The following is a 26696-nucleotide window of genomic DNA, read 5'->3' on the forward strand; positions in this document are numbered from 1 at the left end:
ACCCTCTTTTCCATTGGCTGGCGTCACCATCTATGGTAAACGGTGGCCAGCCATTGGAAAAGAGCTTCCAGTGACGTACACTTTTCTCTTTTAGAGCCGTCCCAGTTGGACTGGCTGCCCCGACTTACTGCTGGCGTAAAAGGTTTGTTATCTTTATGGGGCCAAACACATGGCCCCATAAAGATAAGAAACCTTTTAGCAGAAAAGGAAGTCAGGCAAGCCAGTCCAACTGGGACGGCTCTAAAAGAGAAAAGTGTCTCTGGCTTCTCTGGTGACTTTAACAACAGTGGGCGCTATACCCCGACATTGTCACGTGAGAGCTTGTGTCTCACTCTTCGCCAACCAGCAGGAAGTGCGTGAATCTTCTGGGAGAGAGAGGCACTTATGGAGGGGAGAGAGTGCATCCCCCACGAGCACGAGAGTACCTCTGAGACACGTGAAAGTGAGTGCATGTGTGAGGGCGTATGAGATCCGCAGAGCCGTGTTTTTTGTCTTGTAGGTTTATATAGCTCTAACTCAACCCGGAGGTATCGGGGCGCGTTACACGAGCACCAGCTGTTCCAGACGGGCACATCCATGTTTTGTTAGGCGTGGGGAGATGAAGTGATTTGCCCAGAATCTAAAGAGGTTGCGCCGCAGAGACTCAAACCTGGTTACCAAGCTTCGAGGTCGTACGCTCTAGCCGTTAGGCCACATCTTATGGATGCGGCCGCGATATGTGGTGGGGGAGGGGGAGAAGCAGGAGTTGTGTGTGTGCGCGCGTGGCCAATGCTTGGAAAAACAAGCATTGAAAATGCAATAGGTCTCGCCTTTGATTAAGTTAAAGCCATTTGCTTTGCTAATGGTATTGTGTAGCAAAGCAAATGGCTTTAACTTAATAAAAGGCGAGACCTATTTCATTTTTAATGCTTGTTTTTTCCAAGCACCGAAGATGATCTCTCGAGGCCGAAAATGCATCATCACGCTGTTACTAGGAAATTTCAGCCTTGAGGGAAAGCGCAATGCTTTTAAAGTGAAACAATCAAACAAAATGCGAATACAAGCCAGCTGAGGATCAATTCCACGTTAATTCCATCAAAGCCAAGGTGATATAACTTGCTGTCCTGAAAAGTCGAGCAAGGAAAACGCTGTCTCAATAGAGCGCTCCAGTAAAAATCCGTGGGTCACTTTTTTTTTTTTTTTTAATACTTAGAACTTTCTTTTAATATACTTGTATAACTCGCATTTTCAAGAAGTAGACTGTCATGTCTGTAGCGGAACCAGGCGTCAGCCAGGTTTGAACGGGCCCATTCGGACCCAAAGCTTCAGTGTGCCTTTGACTCAGTGTGCCTGCGTGTGTGAGCACGTGCTTCGGTGCACCCGTGTGCCTCTAAGTACTAGTGTGTCTGTCGCACTGGGTGCATGTGTTTCTCAGCATGTGCATGCATGTGTGCCAGTTTGTAGTGCGGTTTCTATGTATGTCTGTATGCGGGGGTCAACAGGGGGTAAAAAGACATTGTCATTTACAACGCCATTACTTTCTTTTTAGAAGTTGGTCAGCAGCTGTAAGGCATGTTAGTAGCCAGATGTGAGACGTGCGTGTCAGGCTGATGGACCTCATAAGGGGCTGATTATTGCATACTGCAGTCCCTCCCCCCCCCCCCCCCCCCCCCCCCCCCCCCCCTTCCCCATCCCATATGAAACGTGACTGCACTGCTGTGCCGGCTGCTCCGTGCTGTTTTTCCTCATTATTGTTTGTTGATGGTGGAGGGCGATCCCTGCAGAAAACAACGTGTGTGTCAAAGGCTAACAACATCGGGGAGCCAGTGTCCCACACCATGTAAACGGCAATTCATTTATGTTCTCAGTTCAAAGCATGGGACGGGCGCATTCTACTGGAGGATGTGGAATCTGTTGTTTTCTGTGAACTTTAATTTGACAAGGATTGTAGAGGGTGTAATCTTTATTAAAACTCAAATAACACATCTGAAGGCATGCAGCGTTGCAAAACCTCACCTGGCTGGTAAATCAGAATATTGGTTTGATTTTTACGTGAAATTGATTTTGCGCTCCCTCTTTATGCGTCTGTGACCTGCTCTTCACTTCTTTCTCTTTCTCACACAGTCTTTCTGCTCGGCGGTCTATTTCAAGCTCATTCACCACTTCATGCACAAACTTCCTATGCCTCTCTATCTTCCTTTCTATCTATTCTCTGCAGCTCTCAATCCATCTATCCACCACACTACATAATTCAACTATACAAATACACTACACACCAAACAATTCCAATGCAACTCACATAATTTGACTCCACACCATATACATCCACTCCAAACCAAAACACAACAATACAAAACATTGTCATTTACTACGCCAATAGCTCTAACTCTCACAAATGCGAGACCTATTGCATTGCAAATGCTTGTTTTAATTAGCTTTGTTGTGTTGGCGCCGCATGAAGACAGTGACAACAAGCATTGGCATAGCCAATAGGTCTCACCTTTGGGACCTTATGTGTTTAGCCATGCAACAGTTGCATAACTAAACACTTATAAGGTCCCAAAAGTGAGACCTATTGGCTATGCCAATGCTTGTTTTAACTGCTGCAACCTATTGAAGCCTCACAGAGAACATCAGTGCGGCCGCGAAAGTGATCGCGATCGCGTTCAAACATCAAAGCGGCCGTGAAAGTAATCGCGGTAAAGCGCGGCGCGCGCATGCACTGTAGGTCTAGGCTGGCCTGGTAGCACTTTTTGGAGCCCTCACAAAATGTCTCGCCAGACCAGCGCATGCGCTGGGTCAGGCGAGACCTAAAAAGGCCATTTAGAGCAGGAACGCAGTGCCACCTGCATAGTTGAAGCATCTTGAACCCTGTTGCCGTGACTCTTGGGAGCTTTTTTTCCTTGCAGAAAAGGAGGGGGCTAGCAAAGAAAAGGGAGTGGGTGGAGGGTGGACGGGGCAAGAAATGACGGGGAGGGGCAGGTGCAGACTGGATAAGTAACACGTGTGGGGGTGTGGTGTCATCAAGCAACAATGCAGGAGGGGTAGAGCGGAAGGGGTGTAAGAAAAATGAAACCAGCATTGGCATAGCCAATAGGTCTCGCCTTAGGAACCTGCTGCATAACTAAATACTTATAAGGTTCCAAAGGCGAGACCTATTGGCTATGCCAATGCTTGTTTTGTTTAGACGTGTTCTGAACAATCCAGTCACAATCCAACCAGAATTAGAGTGCATGTTGGAGACATCTAAATCTGTTCTATTGCATTTTACGGTTGGTTATGCTTTGTTTAATTTGAAAGGACATCTCTCCCCCGAATTTTCAGCTGTAACAGGCAATATGTACCGTCACCGACAAAGATAAACGCACACCACCTGCTGCTTTTGCATCTATTTCTTTATATGTCCCACACGTCCAAATAGCACCTTTTGCTTGACCTCTCACCCTGTACCAAAGCTAAATCCATACTAGAAATATTGTAGATACAGTAATAGCCTTGTGTTCATGTAAAACTTAGAAACCTTTTTCCACTCCACAGGAACAGGAAGGTGGTTGATTACTCGATGTACCAGGATTCTGATGGTAAGTGTTAACGCAATTCTCATTAGTTGAGGTACATATATTCCTTTCTTTTGTAAGGGCCTAGAAAAGTTCCCTAAACGCATGTTTTGCTATATCTCATCGAAATCTTTTTATGCCATATGTATGTAACGGATCAATACAGGTGCATGTTGTAGCCAGTCGCTATGGTCCTACCTTGGTCTGAATGTTACATGTAATATTACGATGAGTTTTTGAAGCAAGTCAGAAACTGGGTTCAGTATTTTTGAACGTCATGAATAATTAATGCTGGTGTTGTCTATTAATTTAAAAAACAATTGAAATCCAAATTGATCAAGCAGCCCTATATAAACGGGTTTTTCGTTTTTCTCTAATTCTAGGTCAGGACCTTAAGGCAAGGATTATGCTTTTCTTTCTTTGTTTAATAGCATAGCAGCCATGTCAACATGTTAAAAAAATAAAAAAACTTAATTTCCCATAAACCCAGGGAAAATAAAGATCAAAGAAGGTAAAGTCCAACATGCAATGGGCATCCGGAAGTGACATCTGCTCGCAGCAGAGTGCAAGCAAATTAGAGGGACTCTGATCCCCATCGTTGCTTCATATGATTTATTGTGTGGTTTTCAGTGTATTTGCCCCCTTACAGGTTCGGCAGCGTGCTACCTTTCACTTAGTGTTACAACAAACAAATGATGGACGGAATGCTGACAATGCAGACATTCTTCCCCAGTCAAGAGATCTGGGTTAAATCCATCGTTCTTTTGCCCACTACGCCACCCCAGTTTAGACATGGCCATATGCAAATCAGTCTTGACCCTGTGCCTCATGGGAACAGTCCAGCCCGAACTGCCAAGCCATGTCTTCCCTGGACCAGAATCAAGCATCCTAGGACCGGTTTCTGGCTATCAGCCGTCATCAGCCAGGATAGCTTGACTCCAGTGGCGTAGTGAGCACGGGTCCCACGTCTGGGAATACCCATCCCACTTAGGGCGAAAAGCGTTACAACAAACAAATGATGGACGGAATGCTGACCATGCAGACATTCTCCCCCAGTCAAGAGATCTGGGTTAAATCCATCGTTCTTTTGCCCACTACGCCACCCCAGTTTAGACATGGCCATATGCAAATCAGTCTTGACCCTGTGCCTCATGGGAACAGTCCAGCCCGAACTGCCAAGCCATGTCTTCCCTGGACCAGAATCAAGCATCCTAGGACCGGTTTCTGGCTATCAGCCGTCATCAGCCAGGATAGCTTGACTCCAGTGGCGTAGTGAGCACGGGTCCCACGTCTGGGAATACCCATCCCACTTAGGGCGAAAAGCGTTACAACAAACAAATGATGGACGGAATGCTGACAATGCAGACATTCTCCCCCAGTCAAGAGATCTGTCAGCATTCCGTCCATCATTTGTTTGTTGTAACGCTTTTCGCCCTAAGTGGGATGGGTATTCCCAGACGTGGGACCCGTGCTCACTACGCCACTGGAGTCTAGCTATCCTGGCTGATGACGGCTGATAGCCAGAAACCCGTCCTAGGATGCTTGATTCCGGTCCAGGGAAGACATGGCTTGGCAGTTCGGGCTGGACTGTTCCCATGAGGCACAGGGTCAAGACTGATTTGCATATGGCCATGTCTAAACTGGGGTGGCGTAGTGGGCAAAAGAACGATGGATTTAACCCAGATCTCTTGACTGGGGGAGAATGTCTGCATTGTCAGCATTCCGTCCATCATTTGTTTGTTGTAACACCTTTCACTTAGTAGCGGCCTCTCCGTCATTTCTTTTGCGTCCTCTTCTTGACATTCTTCTGTTTATATGGGCTGGGCGAGCTGTGATACCCTGACCAGTAGAGAGTGCGCACCCCTCGTATCTCGTGCCCTGCAAGACCCTCCTGCTCAATGCCCATGGATTGATCAGCGTGTTGGACTTCCTCCACTTGCTGAGCGCTTCCATCTGCAGTGCTGTTTAGTTGGTTGGCCCTATTAACGCCGGAAGCATAACACCCTGAGGGGTAAAACAGTGCTGCACGGCAAGCTACAGCTCCCGTTTCTTCTGGTAGACTCTGCCCAGATGATTTCTTTATTAGTGAGAGCCCATTGATAACTAAGAGTAAGTAGTGTCTGCTGGGGCTCATAGCCCCATCACCCCGGAGTGCCTTACTGGGGATCGTAGCTAGCTACCTCTACATCATCTGGGTCCCTCCAGCTTAAAGTACCCTCTTAAACTGTGGGATGTCACTGATAACTCATTTCCTGGCAAATTGGAGACATCCTTATCTCACAGGCCCCATGGAGGAATATAATGACTACTACATGGAAGAGGAAGATCTCGCACGTTCCCAGTTTGTGATGCAGTAAACGCCTACATACTTAAGATGGTCTCAGATGCAGTGGCCCACCTGAAACAGAATCTAAAGGATATGGCAGCTATGCCTATAACCCCTCCCACTGAAGGTAGATCTTTGTTGGCTGCTACCCACCTGCTCCCTCCCCCTACTGTGAACCCGTGCAAGCGCCCACAGCCTTCAGGGGAGGATCTAGATGTGTTTTCTAGGTTAAAGAAAGGGTTCTTAGGCCCCAACTCCCCAGCCTATGCCCTACCTAGATGCTCCTGTGGGCCCACTGCTCCTAGGGCCACATCGCCACTGCCTCTGATAGATCTCATTAGGATTCGATGATGACTTAAACCACAAAACGTTCTGTGTCCAATCCCTTGCAGATCGCAATCCGATAGATTAGACCCTGAAGAACTTATGCATCCGCACTCTTCTGATTGGTTACTGGGCGACATATGTGGCAAGGGAGGCTACGCAAACCTCTCATTAAGGAGATAGCAAGATGGCCGTCATGCCCAAGATTGACACAAAGATGGCCACCTTTTTGGCTAGGTTTATCAAGGATCAAATAAAAAGTATAGATCGCTCCTGGTGGTCGTTCCAGCGTAATCTCCTGGACATAATGGGTCCGTTGACAAAGATATTAGACATGGCGGAAGAAGCCAAGGCGTCAGGGGCCCTCAGTTCCCTAGAGGTGCTATCTTGCTGGACCTAAGGAGCTATCACTCTCCTTGTTTACACCAATTGTGCCATCTCTATGGAGAGGCGCAGGTCATTGCTGATAAAAATAGATCCCAAACTCGGAGGAGCTAGAGACGTCTGAGGCCGAACAGGTGGCACAGGGCGGGCTCTTAGGCGATCCGTTTGTCAAGGAACTCAGAAAGTTTGTCTACTTTTAATTCACTTGATCAGGCCCAGTCGTCTATCAAGCGGATCTTTCATACTTGTGTTTTTCACCGGGGCCGGCTGCAACAGGGGGTTCACGGCGAGCCATATCCATTCACCCACCTCCAACAGGGGCCAGCCTTCTCATAGAGCAATGGCAAGATTCCTCCTGATTTGGAGGCCTCTACCCAACTCGAGGTCGTGCAAGACACCGAGGCACTGCCTAACGGATGAAGAGGTGGAGGCTCTTCCACCAGCAGACACGGTGTTTCTAACCCTCCACTACCACAGGCGCTGGAGGGGTCGTCTGACCCATTTCATATGGACAATTGGAGGGCTTACTCCCGACTCCTGGATGCTCCGAACAGTTCAAGAGATCCACATAGAATTCTATTGGCCTCCTTTTCAACAGGTTTCTCTGTGCCCTCTTTACTTCTCCCAACAAAAGATCATCCTTATTCAGGTGGAGATTCAGGAACTCCCCACCAAAGGGGCAATTCGTCCATCCTTCCTTCACCCTTCTGGGTTCATAAGCAGTCTGGTCCTGGTGGGAAAACTGGACTGGGTCAATACCCAGTGATCACCCTCCTGGAATTCAACAAGTAGCTGGTCTTCCACCGCTTCAAAATTAAGGGCATCCGTCTTCTTCTGGATCTGTGGAGACAGTTACTGGATGGTCAGTTCCTCCAGTTTCAGTGGCAGGACCCAACTTTCAAATTCACCTCTGTGCCTTTCGACCTTTCCCAGTCTCCCATGTGTTTGACCAAGGTTCTCAAACTGGTAGTCGAACACCTGAGGGCTTCCGCGGAGCGCAACTTAGATTATCTCGACAAAATGCTTCATGGATCAATGTCCTCGCACATTGTCCGCACATCTGGAGATGGCGATGGACTTCCTCCAATCCCTTAGGTTCATTGTCCTTTGCGAGAAGTCATTCCTTATTGGTCTCAAACCCTCACCTTGCTGGGTTTCTTGACCAACTCGGTGGAGACTACAGAGTCTTCCATCCTGGACGATGGCCAAAATACAACACTAGGTGCGAAGAACCCTGTCGAAGCCAGTGTCTTGTCGTCCTCCAAACAGGCAATCTTCCCAGGCCCCCTTCATTTTTGGCCTACAACGGTTGAAAGTGCCTCACCTCTGTCGTGGTCTAAAGTCCTTCCAGTATGCTCGTCTCTGAAGAGGCCAAGGAGAAACTCCCTTGGTGGCTCTCCCACATGGAGGCCTGTAACGGGCACGCCCTTTTTTGCTCACTACCAGATCTAGTGATCAAATCCGATGGCACTGACACGAGTTGGGATCTTCTTTTAGGTTAATCCCAGGAACTTTTTTGTGACTAAAGAGTTGGATTTTCTCACAGACGGCTGATGGTCCACCTGCAAATCAATTGCTTAAAATTTATGGCAGGCTCCTTTGCAGTGAAGTGCTAGACCAAGGACCGGGCCCAATGCCGCATTTTTCTTAAAATGGGCAATGTTGTATTGGTCCGATACATCAACCATGTGGTGTGAGTGGGGGCCAACAATAAGCACCTTTCCAGTAAACAATTGTCGGCCCAAATGACCTCCCTAATATGTCTGATCTTGTGTAGAACAGTTTCGGATGTCAGGGCCCCAGATATTACGGGGAGGACTTTTACTCAGGATGGTGTCCCTTTTCACGTTGCTATACAGCCAAAGTGCAAATGCCGCCTGATCTTGTAGCCAGCCTTTTTCGATTTCCCCAAAGTTATGTTTGGTGGCATGTATTCAGGCTTACAAAGCCAGGACTAATGGGAAAAGCCAATTGGTAATTTCTCTGCGGAAGCAGTTACGTCAGTCTCCTCCCTGACCATCGCAAGATTGGTTCAATGGGTCGTGCAAGAAGCCGGGATTGATATATAGTGTTTGGGGCGCATTGTTCTTGAGGAGCTATGGCTTCAAAAGCAGAGCGCACTTAGAGAATGTTTTGAACGCAACGGACCCGTCTTTGGATTCGACCTTTTTGAGATTTTATTTCAAACCAGTCTCCTCCATTGCAGTTCTGGTGTGGATACGCTTTAAATAATACTCTCCTCCTGGCATAGAATTAAACATTTTCTAGCTAACGTAATGGAAAATTTCAATTTTATTAAGAACATGGAAGTGAGGATTATCCTGCCCGATGGTACATCGTGATCACTCGACATGATTGGATCTTGTTATGGATGTAAGGAATGTGGTTTGAAGTCACACTAGTAAATATATCACAGTGTGGTTAGGCTTGTCAGTTAGGAATCATTGATCTACATGTTAATAGCTGTATTAATTTTACTTAAGAGGTCTACATGGGTTAAAATTGGTCTGATTATTGCAGGAACAGAGACTTCTGCACAGGAGTAGGATCTTTCCTTTCACAGTCTGCATCCGTCGCAGGAAGAAAGAGCAAACGAAGAGTGACAAAGGGTGATGTCGCTCTCTGATGCCCATTGGATGTTGGGCTTTACCCTCTTTGATCTTGGCTGCTATGTTAGTAAACGAAGAAAGAAAAGCATAATCCTTGCCTTCGTGTCCTTAATAGAATTGCACATTTGTTACATTAGCCAGGAAAGTTTTCAGTGTGCAGAGGAATTCATTGACATTTACGTTATGCGCCACTTAGTGTTTGTTACTGCGTACATACTAATGTTCCGATTTGGATAGTTTGCCAAAGTCTGTTTTCACAGACTGTGTTCGTAAAAGGCACTTTTTAGAATTTCTTCTGCCATCACCCCCACACTCTACTTTATACGCTTCTTTGCATATACTCTGAAATGACATGTGCAGGTTCAATACACCAGTATGCACATCACTACAGTTACTCCAGTATTGGAACTTTCATAGATTCCCATAGCTTGTATCATTCCCCGTCGTCAGAATGGGAGTCTCTGTACCCAAAATAATATAGCAGTAGGTACAAAAGAGAAAGAAGGCCTAGGCCTCATTCCCTTTTGTAGCATATCTACCTCTTTTTGTAAAAGAGACCAAAATAAAGCAACAACCAATCAGATTAGCCTCACCCCACAGAACCTTCCTGTGAGCACCTCAGAGCCTCAGATTTTCTACCGCACGTTGTGCTTAGGGAGTCTCCTTTGAACTCTGCTCACTTCAACTCTGACTGCTTTTTTCCAAAATATTTACTTCAAAATTGTTGGTGTTTCATTCAGGAATGTCTGCCAAGGAGGAGAAAGCCCTTTTTCAAGCCTTGTTCCACCTGTGGCAAAAAGAGGCTGTAAGTGGAGGACAGGCTCAAGGACTGCATTTATTGCCTGTACCTGGATTATAAGGCTGCAGAATGCAAGATCTGCTGCACCTTCTCTACGAAGACCCTCCGGGACCGCGAGGGTCGCCTTCTCCCGTGGCTCCAGAAGGTGAAGTCAAGGAAGGGTGCTCTGTCCAGTGACAGTGAGGACTCATCTGGCACCTCCTCTCGCAGGTCAGTGAAAAGGGGTAGAGCTTCCCCGTCACCATCCTCTGAACGTCCTGTTAAGGCATCAAAAAAGACCCCCCCCGTGAGTCTGAGAGCCGGAGTCCGAGTGAATCTCCTCACCACGGTGCAAAGGAGAGGGAAGGACTATCTGCAGCCCCAGCAGTGGTAGAATCCACTAAGGCGTTTAAGAAGCCCCCTTCTCTATCTTCTGAGAAGTCAGAAAAAGACTCTAGATAGTCATCGACGACGCTGAAGACTCCGTTGACGAAGGCTTCCAAACCTCCAGTGAAGAAAGTTTCACCGTCGACGGGCTCGTCGACTGTGCCTTCAATTCAGACCTCGACGTCCGCGTCGACGGGAGCGTCTACGACGAGGGTGGCGACGACTGTGACTGCGACGACTGTGTTGTCCACGAGAGCTATGACGATGGTAGGAGTGTCGACGGCAGTGTCAATGACTCCCATCTCTTCGACGATTCAGCCATCGACTGTGCAGCATCCGTCGACAACCTCGTCGACGATGGTTTCTCTTTCAACGCCGACGGTACCGTTGACGGAGAGGATTACAATATCCTTAAAACGAATAACGCCTGATATGACCTCACCAAGGAGGGTGGCCCCCTTGCCTCCCGCACTATTGCTCGAAGAAGAAGAGGACGCTGATGGGGAGGATCAGGATTCGTGTGTCTATGCCCATAGTCCCTCACAATTATTGGTCAAATGTCAGGACACTGATTCAGAGGGCGACTACACTCCTGGGTACTCCCATCAACCATCCTATGATCGTCAGGACAGAGCAGGCCAGGGTATGGTTGCAGTTCCTTCTACGCTCCTGGCAGATCTCCAGGGCATGTTACACGATTATCGGAAGAGGTTTTCACAAGCTCCTCCTCCTCCGTCTTCAACTTTTTCTGCTGTGCACTGTGCCTACCTCATCGGCTCCTGCAGTGTTTTCACCGGGACAACCGCCTCAGTTTCACAACCGCAACTTTCCAGTCCAGGTTTACCTCCTGTGGTCCCAGATCTTCATGATGATTCCTTGGACGAGGATCAGGATACTGGCAAAACGTCTAACCAGTGTGCTGAGTGTGAGGACTATGTAATCCCGGATCCTGCTTCACCTACTCCTGATCCGTTGGATTCTCCCCCGGCAGATATTCGGGGTTTTCACAAGCTGATGGAAAGAGCCTCCAGTAGATTCCAGCTTCCTATGCAGTCAGTTCAAACAGAATGCTTCCTGTATGATTTCAAGGAGCCCTACAGGAAAGTGGTTTGTTCCATTCCCATTGGTGGCCATGTATGGGATGAGGGTTTGAAGGCGATGAAGAACCCCGCTACGGTTATTCCGGTTTTGCCGCACCTCAAAAAAGTACAAGGCGCCTGAGGATAGTCCAGCGTCCTTGATTGGTCAGCCGGATTTGGTAGTTTCCCAGGCGGCGCAACGAAAGTCACGTAATCCTTCAGCACCACTAACCACCCCTGATAAAGAGGGCAGGTGCCTTGATAATGCGGGGAAACGTTTTTCCTCTATGGCGAGTCTTTTTTAGTACGGGCTGCTAATGCATTGGCGATCCTTGGCAGGTACGATCGCCAAATGTGGTGCGACCTTTCGCCTTATTTGGACCAGCTCCCACTGGAGGCCAAGACTGAGGCTAAGAAGATTCTACAGGAGGGGGAGGCTACGTCGGCGGAGGTGATGGACTGCGCCATGGATATCGCCACAACCGCTTTCCGTGCACTGGCAGGTGCAGCTGTTCTTTGTCGGCAGGGCTGGCTCCGGGCGACTTGGTTCCGACCGGAGGTTCAGAACAAGATCCTGGACCTCCCGTTTGATGGTGAGGTATTGTTTGGGAAACATGTCGACGATGCCCTCCTGGACATTAAAAAAGATACGGAGACGGCGAGGTCTCTAGCCAATCTTCAATATCGTAAAGTTCCTTTCCGTGGGGCCAGAGTGAAGAGTACCACATCCTACAGAGGCTCCTACCAACAGCAACGGTACTCTTCTTATGGTTCGACATCTCAGTCGTATCGCCCACAGTACCAACAACGGCAAGGCCAGACCTAGTCTTGCTCTTGCTCAAACACTAGAGGAAAACAGAATCGCAAGGGGCATGACACCTCCAAGAGACAATAGCGGCGTTCTGGCTCTGCCTACTGTACCCACCTCCCCGTTGACACCTGTGGGAGGCAGGGTGTCTCAATACCTCCACAACTGGGTCCGGATAACATCAGAACATTGGGTGCTCAATATCATTCGAGATGGTCATACGCTGGAGTTTCTTCAAATACCACCTTCCAAGCCCCCTGTCGCTATTCCTTCAAAACATCTGCGTCTCTTAAGGCTAGAAGTTCATCAGATGCTCCTCAAGGAAGCGGTGGAGCCGGTTCCCCTGTCTCAGAGGGGGGACGGTTTCTACTCCAGGTTTTTCCTGGTCAAGAAAACGCTGGAGAAATGGCACCCCATTTTAGATTTTGGGGAGCTCAACACCTATCTCATCAGTCAATCCTTTTGGATGGTCTCTCTCCAGGATATCTTGCGTCTCCTCAACCCGGGAGATTTCATGGCCACTCTCGATGCGTATTTTCACATCCCCATTCATCCATCCCACAGGAGGTTTCTACGATTCACAGTAGCCAAGAGCCACTTCCAATTCAAGGTTTTACCCTTTGGACTTCGCTCTGCCCCGAGGATCTTTACCAAGGTGCTGACGCCGGTAGCAGCTTTCCTCAGGAAACGGCATTTTCAAATCTTCCCCTACCTGGACGATTGGTTGTTGAAGGCTCCGTCCCGGCGAATAGCGGAGGAGACAGTCTGGGCATGTACGACTCTGTTAAGCAATCTGGGTCTGACTCAACAGGCCGAGGTCGTCGCTCTGTCCGTCCAAGAGAGCACGGTTCCTAGGGGCTATCTTGGACACTTCTCTCAACAAGGCTTCTCCAACCTTCGAAAGGCAAGAAAAGCTGAGGTCCTTGGCTCATTTGTTGAGAAAAAAAGACAGTGTCTTTCAGTAAACCGTTACAAATCCCTTCTAGGCGTGATTTTTTCATGCATCCCTCTGATACCCCACTGCAGATTGCAGATGCGATCTCTTCAAGAGCAACTAGACATGCAGTGGCAACAAATCCACGGCTCTTTCGACGACCAGGTGGTTATTGCTGCGGCAATGAGGGAAGCCGCCTTGTGGTGGACACAGGAGGAGAATTTATTCCAAGGTCTATCCTTCGTAAGCAATCCGGCCCCTCAAGTTGTCACAACAGATGCCTCGCTGGACGGCTGGGGCGCGGTGCTTCAGGACTTGCAGGTCAGCGGGCATTGGTTACCCAGGCACCGCCTTCTTCATATCAACCTCCTGGAACTCAGAGCGATTCGTCTGGCTCTTCAAGCATTTCTTCCGCGGTTGCAGGGTTCGGCGGTAATCGTCCGCACAGACAACACCACGGCCATGCATTACATCAACAAAGAGGGGGGTACCAGATCTCTTCTGTTGCAGGAGGCCCAGAGGATTTTGGAATGGGCGATCCTACACAGAATATCGCTCACTGTGGAACACCTACCAGGAGTGCTGAACGAAAAGGCGGGCAGGCTCAGCAGGCTTTCATCAGTCAGCCACGAGTGGGAACTAAACCAGATGGTCTTGGAGGACATTTTTCACCAGTGGGGCAAACCTTCAATAGGTCTTTTTGCTACCCCGGAAAACAGAAAATGCCAGTCTTACGCATGCAAAGTTCACAATCGCGGATCGCTGGGGAATGCGCTTTCGATAGCTTGGTCAAGCGCATTTGTGTATGCTTTTTCCCCCCCATTCCGTTAATACCGAGGGTACTCAGAAAGATCAAGACGGAACCGTGCAAGATGATCCTAATAGCCCCGGCTTGGCTGAGGTAGTTATGGTGTAACGCCCTGAACGTCTCAGGATCGTTTAACAGACACGATAATGAGAACGCAACCACTTGTGAAGGTTTAGTTATTTTAATGAAGGCAAAAATAATACAAGGAATAAACAAAGGTTATAGTCACTGGAATCCTCCAGGCTAAGTACGTTACCAGCCCACAGCACGGATGGTCCTAACCGTCCTCTGCATATACGCCGATCCCGGCGTATGCCAACAGAGGGCAGAAATGAAATGGCCGACAATGCCAATCGGTAGGCTGTGAGGGGCACGAAGAGTGTTGGGGAGAATCGAGGAGTCAGGGAAACACCCAGCCGGGGTCTCTACCTGAAGGGAGCAGCCGCTCAACCTCTTCCTCAGACTGCACCGGGACGCGGAGTCACCTCCTGGTGATGCGTCACCGATACCCCAATCACAAGCAAAGAAGACTGAACCGAGAGCAGCCGCTCGATCGATCCTGTGGACTTCCGAGTCTGTAACGCGGCAAACACCTCCTGGTGTGCGTTACAGCTGGCAGTCCCTGTATCTCTGGTCGGGCTGGGAGTTACGACTCCAACCAGCAAAAGCGCCACTGCGCTTTGACTCAGCCGAGTCAAAAAGCGAAGCTCAATGGTTATCCGGTAGAGCTTCCGGGTCCTTCACAGGTGACGATGGGGCAAGACACGGCCCAGGGAGTAACGACTCGACCTACCTCCGTTCTTGCCTTACTGGAGCACCACTCCGGAACACTGCTCTTCACTAAGCAGGTACGTCGGTTGTAAACACAATATCCGACAGCGTTGTACCTCCCGGTTCCTCCCTTTATAGGGCGTTGTTTTCCTTGAGTTATGTAACAGCTCTCCTGTTTACATAAGGGCGTGTTTTCCTTGAGTTATGTAACAGCTCTCCTGTTTACATAAGGGCGTGTTTTCCTTGAGTTATGTAACAGCTCTCCTGTTTTACATAAGGGCGTGTTTTCCTTGAGTTATGTAACAGCTCTCCTGTTTACATAACCTCTCAACCGCTAAGCATCCTGGGAGATGTAGTCCGTTTTCGCTGGTTACCGTTTTCCTCCCCTCGCATGACAGGAATTCTTGACATATGGTTCACGGAGCTTCACCTTCTTTCTCTGGTCCCTCCACGTCCTTTACGGATAATTCCGGATCTTCTCACGATGTCCCAGGGCCAGATCTGGCATCCAAATCCTCGTTCCTTACACCCCTCAGCATGGCTCCTGAGCAGCGAGAATTCCTAGATCTTCCTCTCTCGGACGAAATAAGGGATGTTCTATCTCAGGCTAGAGCTCCTTCCACTAACAAGACTTACTGTCTCAAATGGAAACGCTTTTGCATCTGGTGCCATCAGCAAAGTGTGGATCCTTTCTTGTCTCAGCCTCATCAAGTTCTTCCTTATTTCTTGTCCTTAGCGAAGGCAGGTTTGGCTCATTCGTCCATAAAGGTTCATTTGGCAGCAGTTTCTCGTTAGACGCATTGCCTCTGGGCCGTCTCTTTGGTCCTCTAGAATTGTCAAGCAATTTCTCAAAGGCCTATTTCGAGTTTTTCCTCCTGTGAGACCTCCGTCTGCCACATGGCATTTGAACTTGGTTCTCACCCAGCTGATGAAGCCTCCTTTTGAACCGGTTCATCGAGTGGATTTGAAATTCCTCTCATGGAAATTAACACTCCTTCTTGCTCTCACTTCAGCAAGACGTATTGGACAATTACAAGCTCTTACAATCCAGAAACCTTTCCTCCAATTCAAACGGAATACAGTAATTCTACGGACAAATCCAAAATTCATACCAAAGGTGCCCTCGGACTTTCATTTAAATGAGCCGGTAATTCTCAAGGCTTTCTTTCCTCAGCCGTCTACACCGGCGGAAAGGCCACTTCTGAAGTAGGGGATCTCTGTGTATAGTCATAATCTATGAATAGTCCCGCCCATGTGCGGGGACCCCGGAGCAATCAAAATATCTCTTAAGCTGTCCTGCATTTGCAAACCTGCAAAGACACTTAAGAGACAGACAAAATAATACAGCCTAATAACAACCTGGCTGCACTGGCCAACACTTCCTCTGAAGTGAACACAAAACCCAAAATAAAGTTTAAATGTCATTTTTATTCACATCTGACATGTTCCTTTATTGTATCACACTCCCTTCACCAAAATCCCTTTAAACAATAGAGAGGAAGGGGTGGACAGACAAGCCCTATAGGCTGTCATTATGTGTCTGCTAAAGGGATACCGTGCCTTTAAGGAACTCTCCAGAGACCCCCGGTATCCCAGGATGCACAGCCAAAGCAAGTTACTTTCAGTTCTTTTTTCCGGCTCCTGCTAGCAGGACCCTGGAGCTTGAGCTCTACCCTTTTGGGTGGATATTTGGACTAAATTTTGGATTTTTGGATAAATAGTGTGTTCATTCGACATCTAGAGCCTTTCTCTACTGCATCCTGCATTTTGGTGCAATTTGTCCACTCTTAGCATGGCTTTATTTGATAAATGCCTTGAGTGTGGGAGGAAAAAGGCCAAGACGGACCCACATGATGTCTGTATCCTCTGCTTGTCTTCCTCACATGTCCCTGCTACGTGTGCCATCTGCAAGACCTTCTCCAAGAGGACCCTGAGGGACAGAGAGAAGATTCGCCTCCAGGGACAGGAGCAGCAGAGGACAGGTGGGACTTCGGGGCATGGAGGATCTCATTCCCCTTCCTCTGCCCATGCTTCAGCCACTGGAGGGACCTCCGGGCAGAGAAAGCCGCAGAAACGACACCTACCGGCTGGTAGATCGCATTAGACGTCAAAGGCGACGACGGCGAGAGGTAAAGCACCGGTGTGTTCGCCGTCGGTCCAGGGTTCTGGATCGCGGCGTTCTCGACTTTCGACGTCGAGAGAGGGGCCGGCGAGACCTAGGACTAGGTCGCCGTTGAGGATTCCACGGTCGACGTCGACACACCATCGACGTCGTACCGAGCCCCGCGATGGATCGACGCCGACGACATCGACGCCGAGACACCGGCGACTGCCGTCGAGACGAGGAGGATCGCCGTTGAGGCACAGATCGCCGTTGAGGCACAGATCGCCCTCTTCCTCTTCTTCCCCCTCTTCTTCCCCCTCTTCCTCTTCCTCTTCTTCCCCCTCTTCCTCTTCCTCTTCTTCCCCCTCTTCCTCTTCTTCCCCCTCTTCCTCTTCCTCTTCCGCCTCTTCCCCCTCTTCTTCCCCCTCTTCCTCTTCCTCTTCTTCCACCTCTTCTTCCACCTCTTCCTCTTCTTCCCCCTCTTCTTCCCCCTCTTCCTCTTCCTCTTCTTCCACCTCTTCTTCCACCTCTTCCTCTTCCTCTTCTTCCCCCTCTTCTTCCCCCTCTTCCTCTTCTTCCCCCTCTTCTCCCCCCTCTTCTTCCCCTTCTTCCCCCTCTTCCTCCTCTTCTTCCCCCTCTTCTTCCTCTTCTTCCCCCTCTTCCTCTTCCTCTTCTTCCCCCTCTTCCTCTTCCTCTTCCTCTTCCTCTTCCTCTTCTTCCACCTCTTCTTCCACCTCTTCCTCTTCTTCTTCCTCTTCTTCCTCTTCTTCCCCCTCTTCTTCTTCCTCTTCCTCTTCTTCCACCTCTTCTTCCACCTCTTCCTCTTCTTCCACCTCTTCCTCTTCTTCCCCCTCTTCCTCCCCCTCTTCCTCTTCTTCCCCCTCTTCTTCCCCCTCTTCCTCTTCTTCCCCCCTCTACCTCTTCCTCTTCTTCCCACCTCTTCCTCTTCTTCCCCCCTCTTCCTCTTCTTCCCCCCTCTTCCTCTTCTTCCCCCCTCTTCCTCTTCTTCCCCCCTCTTCCTCTTCTTCCCCCCCTCTTCCTCTTCTTTCCCCCCTCTTCCTCTTCTTTCCCCCCCTCTTCCTCTTCTTTCCCCCCCTCTTCCTCTTCTTTCCCCCCCTCTTCCTCTTCTTTCCCCCCCTCTTCCTCTTCTTCCCCCCCTCTTCCTCTTCTTTCCCCCCTCTTCCTCTTCTTTCCCCCCTCTTCCTCTTCTTTCCCCCCTCTTCCTCTTCTTTCCCCCCTCTTCCTCTTCTTCCCCCTCTTCTTCTCCCGCCGTCTCCTAAGGCTCCACGTAGACCGAGGTCTCGATCTCGCCGGAGGTCACGGAGTAGACACAGGTCGTCCACTCACACAAGGCATGGACGACGGAGGTATAGATCTCGTTCCAGAGGCACGAGGTATACGGACTCTTCTGGCAATGGACGGCTCTCGCCCTCGCTGTCAGAAACTCCGCCTACTCGAATCTCGCCGGTGGATGATATTGCCACTTTCCAGGATGTGCTGATGAGGGGGCGGCGAAATTGGGAATCTCCGTAGCAGTCCCGGTTCCCACTACCTCGGTGATATTTGAGACATTGCACAAGGCTCACCTGTCACGCCCCCTCCTTCCTTTGGTTCCGGGTTTGGAGGAACCAGCCATGGAGGTTTTCTTGACACCAGCAGTGGTGAAGTCTGCTCCCTCACGGTGCAGAAGAAGTACAGGGCCCCTGATTCGGACCCGGCGTTCCTCAGGGTGGACCCTCCCCCGGACTGTCATTGTGGTTGCGGCTCGTAAACAACACTCCACGACGCCCTCTTCCACGGCTCCTCCGGATAAGGAGAGCCGCAAGATGGACTCCTTGGGGAGGCGATTGTGCTCTACGTCGGCCACGACTCTGAAGGCTGCTAGCGCCTCTGCCCTGCTGGGTCGCGATGACCGATCGCTTTGGGAGTCTCTGCAACAGTTTGCTGCCTCCCTGCCTAGGGACAAAAGGGAGGACTTCCAGGAGGTGCTGAACGAGGGCATGATGGTCTCCAACCAGATCATCAGTGCGGCGGGGGATGTATCGTTGCTGGCTGCCCATAGGTACTGTCATGGAGTGCACATGAGGAGGCATTCCTTGCTGAGGCTTACCTCTCTAAAACCTGAAGCGCAGCAAAAGATTGCTAACTTGCCTTTCGCTGTCTCAACGTTGTTCGGGTCTCATGCGGATGACGAGATGGCCCGCATGAAGGCCGAAGCAGAAACCCTGAAGGCAGTGGGGTTGGAAAGACCCAAGGAGCAGAAGAAGTCATTCCGCTCCTATGGCAGGCGTTATTCTAAGCAACGCGGTCAAGGGCGCCAGTCTGGTCACCAACAACAACAGTTCCCGAGGCAGTCCTTTCAGAAGCGCCAGAGGGGCAGAGGCCAGCATCAATCCTCATCTGGGACCAAAGGCCCGGCCGGGTCGAAGCCCTGAAAGGTCACTTCCCCCTCGTCCGTTACCCGCTCCGGTGGGGGGAAGTATTCACTTCTACCTGGCAGAGTGGAGGACAATAACTCAGGACAAGTGGGTGCTGAATATTGTTTGCAATGGATACAGTCTTCGTTTCACCAGCCCACCTCCTCAGATTCCACCAGGGAGCTCCAGGGGGAGGCGGACGTTCTGTTAAGGAAGAAGGCGATAGAAACTGTTCCTTTGAGGCAAAGAGGAAAAGGCCTTTACTCCAGGTTCTTTCTCGTCAGAAAAAAGGACAAGAACGAGTTCAAGCCTATTCTAGATCTGCGTCAAGCAAACAAGTGGATCCGCAGAGAAAAGTTCCGTATGTTGTTCCTGCATCAGATTTACCCTCAGTTGCATCGAGGAGACTGGCTGTGCGCCATAGATCTGCAGGACGCTTACTTTCATGTGCCGATCGCACCAAAGCATCGCAAGTTCCTGAGGTTTCTGGTAGGCAACAACCATTACCAGTATACAGTACTCCCGTTTGGTCTGAAGTCTGCCCCACGGACGTTCTCCAAGTGCATGGCAGTGGTGGCAGCACACTTGCGGAAGAACAAAGTGTTTGTGTATCCATACCTGGACGATTGGCTGATCAAAGCTTCCACGTACCAGGCAGCCCAGTGTCACTTCAACAGGACAGCTGCCTTGCTTCATCGCCTGGGGCTACACATCAACATGTCAAAGTCAGTGCTGATCCCTGTGCAGTGTCTCCTGTACTTGGGGGCCTCAGTCAATACCTTGAACGCAAGCGTGTGTCCTTCGGAGGAGAGACGCTTATCGATCCGTGGGAAGGCCCTGCACCTCCTCTCAGCCCACTCTCCTACAGTGAGGACGGTGTCCTCCTTACTGGGGTCGATGGCTTCCTGAATCTTTCTCACCCCCAATGCACGTCTGCATATGCGGCCCCTGCAGGAGTGTCTGGAAGATCAATGGGACCAGAGGCGGGGGCGTTGGGAGGACACGATTCATCTGTCCCAACACGCTCTCCAATCTCTGAAATGGTGGTGCTCCTCAGAGAATGTTTGCAAGGGGACTCCCTTTCACAAGGATATTCCGGTCCAGACCATAGTGACCGATGCGTCTCTCCAGGGCTGGGGAGCGCATTCGGGCCCTCTTCAGATTCAGGGGATATGGTCACAGACGGAGATGACTTACCACATCAACTTTTTGGAACTCAGAGCAGTGCACTTGGACCTGAAGGCGTTCCATCCCTCCTTCACGACGAACTCCCTGCTAGTTCAGACGGACAATACTACTACCATGTATTACCTCAACAAGCAGGGGGGCTCCCGTTCACGCACGCTGTCTCGGGAGGCACAGACTATCTGGAATTGGCTGGTGGCCAGGAACCTCACGATCACGGCAACCCATCTGCCGGGAGTGCAGAATGCCCAAGCCGATGCGCTCAGCAGGCTCGTTCAAGAAAATCACGAGTGGGTGCTAAACGACGACGTGCTAAGAGACGTCTTCGCAGAGTGGGGCACTCCGGACATCGATCTGTTCGCTACGGCAGAAAACAGCAAATGCCGTGACTTCGCGTCCAGGTACTACCAACCAGGGACACTGGGGAATGCCCTATGGATCAGCTGGTCCAACAGCTTTCTCTACGCCTTTCCACCCATTCCGGCGGTGCTGATCAAGCTGTCGCAATCCAGAGCCAGGATGATCCTGATTGCTCCGGAGTGGCCGAGGCAATGGTGGTTCACCGACCTTCTTCACCGGTCTGTTCTGCCACACCGGCGCCTGCCGTGTCGGCCGGACCTTCTCACGAAGTTCGGAGGACAGATGGTTCACCCCAATCTCTCGTCCTTGAGTTTGGCAGCATGGCTCCTGAGCTAGTACAGTATGGACACTTGAACCTACCTCAGGACTGTATGGAGATCTTGAAAGAGGCGAAGAGACCGTCTACGAGGACTTCTTACGCCTATAAGTGGAAGAGATTCTGCTTATGGTGCAAGGCAAAGGACATTGACCCTACATCCTGTAAAGAAGATGTTATTTTGCCTTATCTGCTGCAGTTAGCTCAATCTGGGCTTAATTTTCAGTTTATTAAAGTTTATCTCGCAGCTTTGACTGCGTATAGAAAGGGCCCTTCCCAAACTTCATTTTATCAAATCCCTGTGATTAAAGATTTTTTGGAGGGTTTGCGTAAGGTGTTTCCCCCTGTTAGACGACCTTCCCCACCATGGGAATTGAACGTGGTGTTGTCCAGATTGATGAGGGAGCCTTTTGAGCCTATTCATAAGGCTTCTCTGCAGCATTTGTCCTGGAAGGCCGCCTTCCTTGTGGCCATTACATCGGCCAGGAGAGTAAGTTAGATTCAGGCTCTGTGTTGTCAAGAGCCGTATACTGTATTCTATGCTTCTAAAGTGGTAATGCGTACTCATCCTAAATTTTTGCCTAAAGTGATATCTGATTTCCATGTAAATCAAATGATAACTTTGCCTACATTTTTTCAGCATCCCTCCTCTCCGGCGGAGAGGTCTCTGCATTCACTAGATGTGCGTAGGGTGTTGAAATTCTATCTAGATAAGACAAAAGACATCCGCAGGTCGGATCAACTGTTTGTGAATTATGGTTCAGTGAGAACTGGTCTAGCTACCTCAAAACAGTCCATCTCCAGATGGATTGTGTCCTGTATTCAGCTTTGTTATCAGAAAGCTAATAAGACGTTAGGGGGTAAGCCTACAGCGCATTCGACTAGGGGCAAAGCGGCAACTACAGCTTTGCTTAGGAATGTTCCAATTGCTGACATTTGTAAGGCTGCCACCTGGAAGTCGGTCCATACGTTTACAAAGCATTACTGCCTGGATTCTGATGCTAGGGCAGATGCGCAGGTTGGACAGGCTTCGCTGAGGAATTTGTTTGCACAGTAATTTGTTGGTGTTTGGTTTTTACCCCACCGCTGTTTGTTGGTTGGGATGGGCTTGCCACTCTATTCATAGATTATGACTATACACAGAGATCCCCTACTACAGAAGGAGTAGTTTCTTACCTGTAACTCCAGTTCTGTAGTAGGGGTATCTCTGTTATAGTCATAAGCGACCCTCCCTCCTCCCCGATGGAGTAAAACTGGCGGTACCAGGCCTGTTGTTATACACCTTCAAAAAGAACTGAAAGTAACTTGCTTTGGCTGTGCATCCTGGGATACCGGGGGTCTCTGGAGAGTTCCTTAAAGGCACGGTATCCCTTTAGCAGACACATAATGACAGCCTATAGGGCTTGTCTGTCCACCCCTTCCTCTCTATTGTTTAAAGGGATTTTGGTGAAGGGAGTGTGATACAATAAAGGAACATGTCAGATGTGAATAAAAATGACATTGAAACTTTATTTTGGGTTTTGTGTTCACTTCAGAGGAAGTGTTGGCCAGTGCAGCCAGGTTGTTATTAGGCTGTATTATTTTGTCTGTCTCTTAAGTGTCTTTGCAGGTTTGCAAATGCAGGACAGCTTAAGAGATATTTTGATTGCTCCGGGGTCCCCGCACATGGGCGGGGACTATTCATAGATTATGACTATAACAGAGATACCCCTACTACAGAACTGGAGTTACAGGTAAGAAACTACTCCTTCATTCGTTGGACGTGCAGCGGTGCTTTTATCTGGACCGTACTAAAGCCTTTCGAAAATCTTCTCAATTGTTCATTGCATTCAGTGCTCCCTGCAAAGGCTTCCCCCTGTCCGAGCAGGGTATTGCTGGATGCCTCTCCAGTGCTATACAGTTCTGTCATTCTGCAGCGGAGAAGCCTCTAGAGGGCAGAATTCGAGCTCACTCGACAAGGTCCATGGCTTCCTCTACGGCTCTTTGCGGGGGTCCAGATTAAAGACATCTGCAGCGTGCACACCTTTACAAGACATTACTGCCTGGAGACCTTGGTACATGAAGACACGGCTGTGGGCCAAGCAGTCCTGAGGAACCTCTTCCATTGAGTGGTGAGCTTTCCTTTCTTCCCTCCTTCCTTTCTTATGGTTCTTGCACATTTTGTTATGTGTTTATATGATTGCATTGTACTTTTATGTTTTTGTGAAATATGGTTACGGAGCATGCGATGTTTCAAGGAAAGCAAAATGTGTTTTCTTACAGTTGGCTACTCTGATACAAGCTATGGGAATCTATGAACGTTCCAATATTGGAGTAAGAAACAAGTTACTTACCTGTAACTTTGGTTCTCCAGTATTGGTAACTTTCATAGTTTCCCATGCACCCACCCTCCTCCCCTGGGAAAGCTCAGCCCTCTGCAGGTTTGGTTATACTGTTACACAACGGCTACGAAAATCTGAGGCTCTGAGGTTCGCTCAGGAAGGTTCTGTGGGGTGAGGCTAATCTGATTGGTTGTTGCTTTTTTGGTCTCTTTTACAAAAAAAGATAGATATGCCACAAAAGGGAATGAGGCCTAGGCCTTCTTTCTCTTGTGTACCTACTGCTATATTATTTTGGGTACCGAGACTCCCATTCCGACGACGGAGAATGATGCAAGCTATGGGAATCTATGAAAGTTACCAATACTGGAGAACCAAAGTTACAGGTAAGTAACTTGTTTCTTCGTGGCCAAGCTTGCATTTAAGAAAATGAATTGAGGTTTTGTTGTCACTCATATAAATGCTAATTGTCCATAGTTTACACAAACACTTTTCTCAATTTTGTTATCTTTAATCTTGACAACAGATTAATTAGACCTGCCATATCATATTGTGAATGTCCATGGTTTAAGATGACTTTTGTTTTGTAAGATGAGGATACAGCACCACCTGCCAAGAAGGTCCGAGCATCTACCCGGGATTCTAAAAATAAGAAGCGGCCCATTAAGAACTCAAAGGAGGAAAGGTAGGAGCTCACTTCTTTATATAGTCTTTTTATTTGCATAAAGTTGAGGTGTAAGGAAAGTATGCTGGTAATATCGACAGCGCCACCCTTGAGTGGCTTCTATATGGATAACTGGTAATGTTCTTCTGATTCCCAGTGAAAGTTCAGAGACTGAGGAAAAAGATTTGAAGACTAAGGAGGAAGACGATGACTCAGCAGGTATTTCTGACACTTTTATTTTTTTTTGCTGATCTTTTGTTCTATCTTTCTTGCTCAATACGTAGCTTTTATTATTTGGCTTTCAAACGCAAATCTTGTGGAGTTTTAGAATTCCATGTGTTTGTCTGCCAATAACTGTTCTTCAGCTGTTACGAAATGAGTCCGTAGTGAAAAGAACTGTGGTGGTAGGGCTGATTATGTTGGGCTGAGCTTGATGCTTTAATGTACGTCGGCTCATGTAGTCTTGGCTCATGGCTGCAATGAACAGGTATTTATGACGGGACCTGTTGTCTGATGGAGTCTCTAGTGTGTATATTTTGAGCCATGGCTTCATCTCAGAAGATTGAGGTTGATGGAAGTTAAAATAAAGCAGAGCTCTCTTAGATTCATCCTTTTTTTTTCTTTTCTTTTCTTTTCTTTTTTTTTCTTTTCTTTTTTTTTTTTTTAAAGGAATAACACATCTTGGTGGTAGCTGCCTGCAAAGGTATTCTGCTTTTCTCTTGTAAGTTGTACTTTTCAAATTGTTACTCACTTAAATTTTGAGGTAGTAACCAATTTCAGTCAACAAAATGTAATCAACCATTTGTTTTTCTGAACATGGAACCTCTTAACAAGTAGCACGGTGATTTACAATTAAAGTGAGGATTTGTTTTTATATAAAAATGTCACCCGCACCATAAACTCGCCGCTCAAAACCATCTGCCTGTCTTTAACAGATGATTTTGGCAGTGATGAGGAAGACTTGGCAGGTGACTGGAAAGATGACAGCGACTATGAAAGCCCTAAGAAGGTTAAAAGAAAAGAAAAGAAAGCCCAGTCGGAAAACGTAAAGAAACCAGTCTCCAAGCCTAAAAAAAAGGCTGACATAGGTAAGCACTAAGGTCTTAAGTCGTTCTGTGTAAGCAGAGGTCCAGTATATATTGAACAGTAAGTGCCAGAGCAGGCTTGCCAGCAGCCTTGATTTCCTTTACATCTATAGAGGTTCACATTTTTAGATGTAATGGACTCGTCTCTTGTTTGTGTGTTTTTTGTTTGTTTTTTACCCCAGAAGACAGCGATGAGGATAAGGACCGGAAAATAGTACGCCAGCAGCGTCAAGCTGCTTCCAAAGCAGTGTCCAAGCAGCGGGAGATGCTAATTGAAGATGCAGGAAGTGAAGAGAAGGAAGATGACGAAGCCCAGTTCCTGGATAGTGAGTTGAATGTGCTAAATACCCTTTAGGAAACATTCTAATGTTTGAGTGCGAGGCAACACTTCTCCAAGTGATCTAAGCCATGGTTGCTTAATTGAATATGTAAGAGTACATTTTGGGCTAGCATCCTATCCACTATGTTCAAAGACTTCAAGTTCTCTACCTGAAAACGTAAGTTCTGTTTTTCTTAACTAGCTTTTGTTTGCCCTTTGACCATGATTTTCTTTTCTTGCATCTTTCTTTGCTGACAGAGGAGTCTGGTAGTGATGGCGACTTCCTGATAGAGGATGATGACGACAGTGATTATGGTGGATCGAAGAAGAAGAGAAAGAAAGTGTTGAGGCGACCTAAACCAGAGTGGAAAGAAAGGAAGTTGCCGAAACCTCGGCTAAAAGCCACTGGTAAGATTGCCTTAGTGAGCCAGAGTTTTCCCACTCGGGTGAAATAGTTAGAGGTGGTTTGTTTGGGGCCCACTAAGGTTCTCCTGCAGGAATCACTTTAACTACACCTCTTAAAAATATTTGTGCCTTTTGTTAAACTGTTTGAATCTGATTAATCTATGCCAGTTAGGATGCCAACTAATTTTTAGGTCTTGCCTAAGCAGCGCGTGTCTGTTCCTGCGAGCCATGCTGTATTTACAATTTCTGATGGATACATCTGCCAGTGGATTCCTCACCTTGTGAATATCCCCTGCGCCAGCATTCCACGGAATTTTTTCCCCTGCTCTCCACGCCGACGTGGACGTCATAATACCTCTGCTCCGCTTGCGACTCCGTATGACGTCACCGGAGCCATAAGAGAGCCACGTCGGCATGATGACGTCCGTTCCCTTTTTTTCGCGCCGTCGACGCGTAACGGTTTTCCAGCACTCTCCTGCTACTTTGTAGTCTTCCTGTGGGTTACTGTTTCTGGATTTGCCATGTCTTCGACGAGGAAGTCAGGGTTCGAGGCATATGAGCTGCAGATCACACACTTAGGATAGTAGATCGCCATCTGGAGTTGGGCTCTGATGCTTGCAGGTTGTTGTTGTCTTCGGAAGACGTCTTTGGTCACGAGATAGGTGACTCCTCCCTTGGACTACAGTGCGCATGGGCATCGACTCCATCCTTAGATTGTTTTTTTCCGCCATTGAGTTCGGATGCAACTTTTCCGCTCCGGTTGGAAATCTCAATTCCAA

At 48.6% G+C, this 26696-nt stretch overlaps 1 protein-coding gene across 2 annotated transcripts in view; it reads left to right on the plus strand.

Annotated features, from left to right (window-relative positions):
• The window catches only part of LOC146870015 (nuclear ubiquitous casein and cyclin-dependent kinase substrate 1-like), a 176507-nt gene that overhangs the window by 65166 nt on the left and 84645 nt on the right, over positions 1-26696 (plus strand). The window contains exons 2-7 of one of the 2 annotated variants that reach the window (XM_085624160.1): positions 3517-3560; positions 24036-24129; positions 24266-24327; positions 25044-25196; positions 25376-25519; positions 25771-25920. In XM_085624160.1, the coding sequence (XP_085480286.1) occupies positions 3517-3560; positions 24036-24129; positions 24266-24327; positions 25044-25196; positions 25376-25519; positions 25771-25920 (647 nt within the window). The remainder of the gene's footprint in view (positions 1-3516; positions 3561-24035; positions 24130-24265; positions 24328-25043; positions 25197-25375; positions 25520-25770; positions 25921-26696) is intronic. The other variant, XM_085624161.1, reaches the window with a different exon arrangement.

The sequence above is a fragment of the Triturus cristatus genome, chromosome 1_1, assembly GCF_964204655.1.
Source record: "Triturus cristatus chromosome 1_1, aTriCri1.1, whole genome shotgun sequence".
Classification (NCBI taxonomy): Eukaryota; Metazoa; Chordata; class Amphibia; order Caudata; family Salamandridae; genus Triturus; species Triturus cristatus.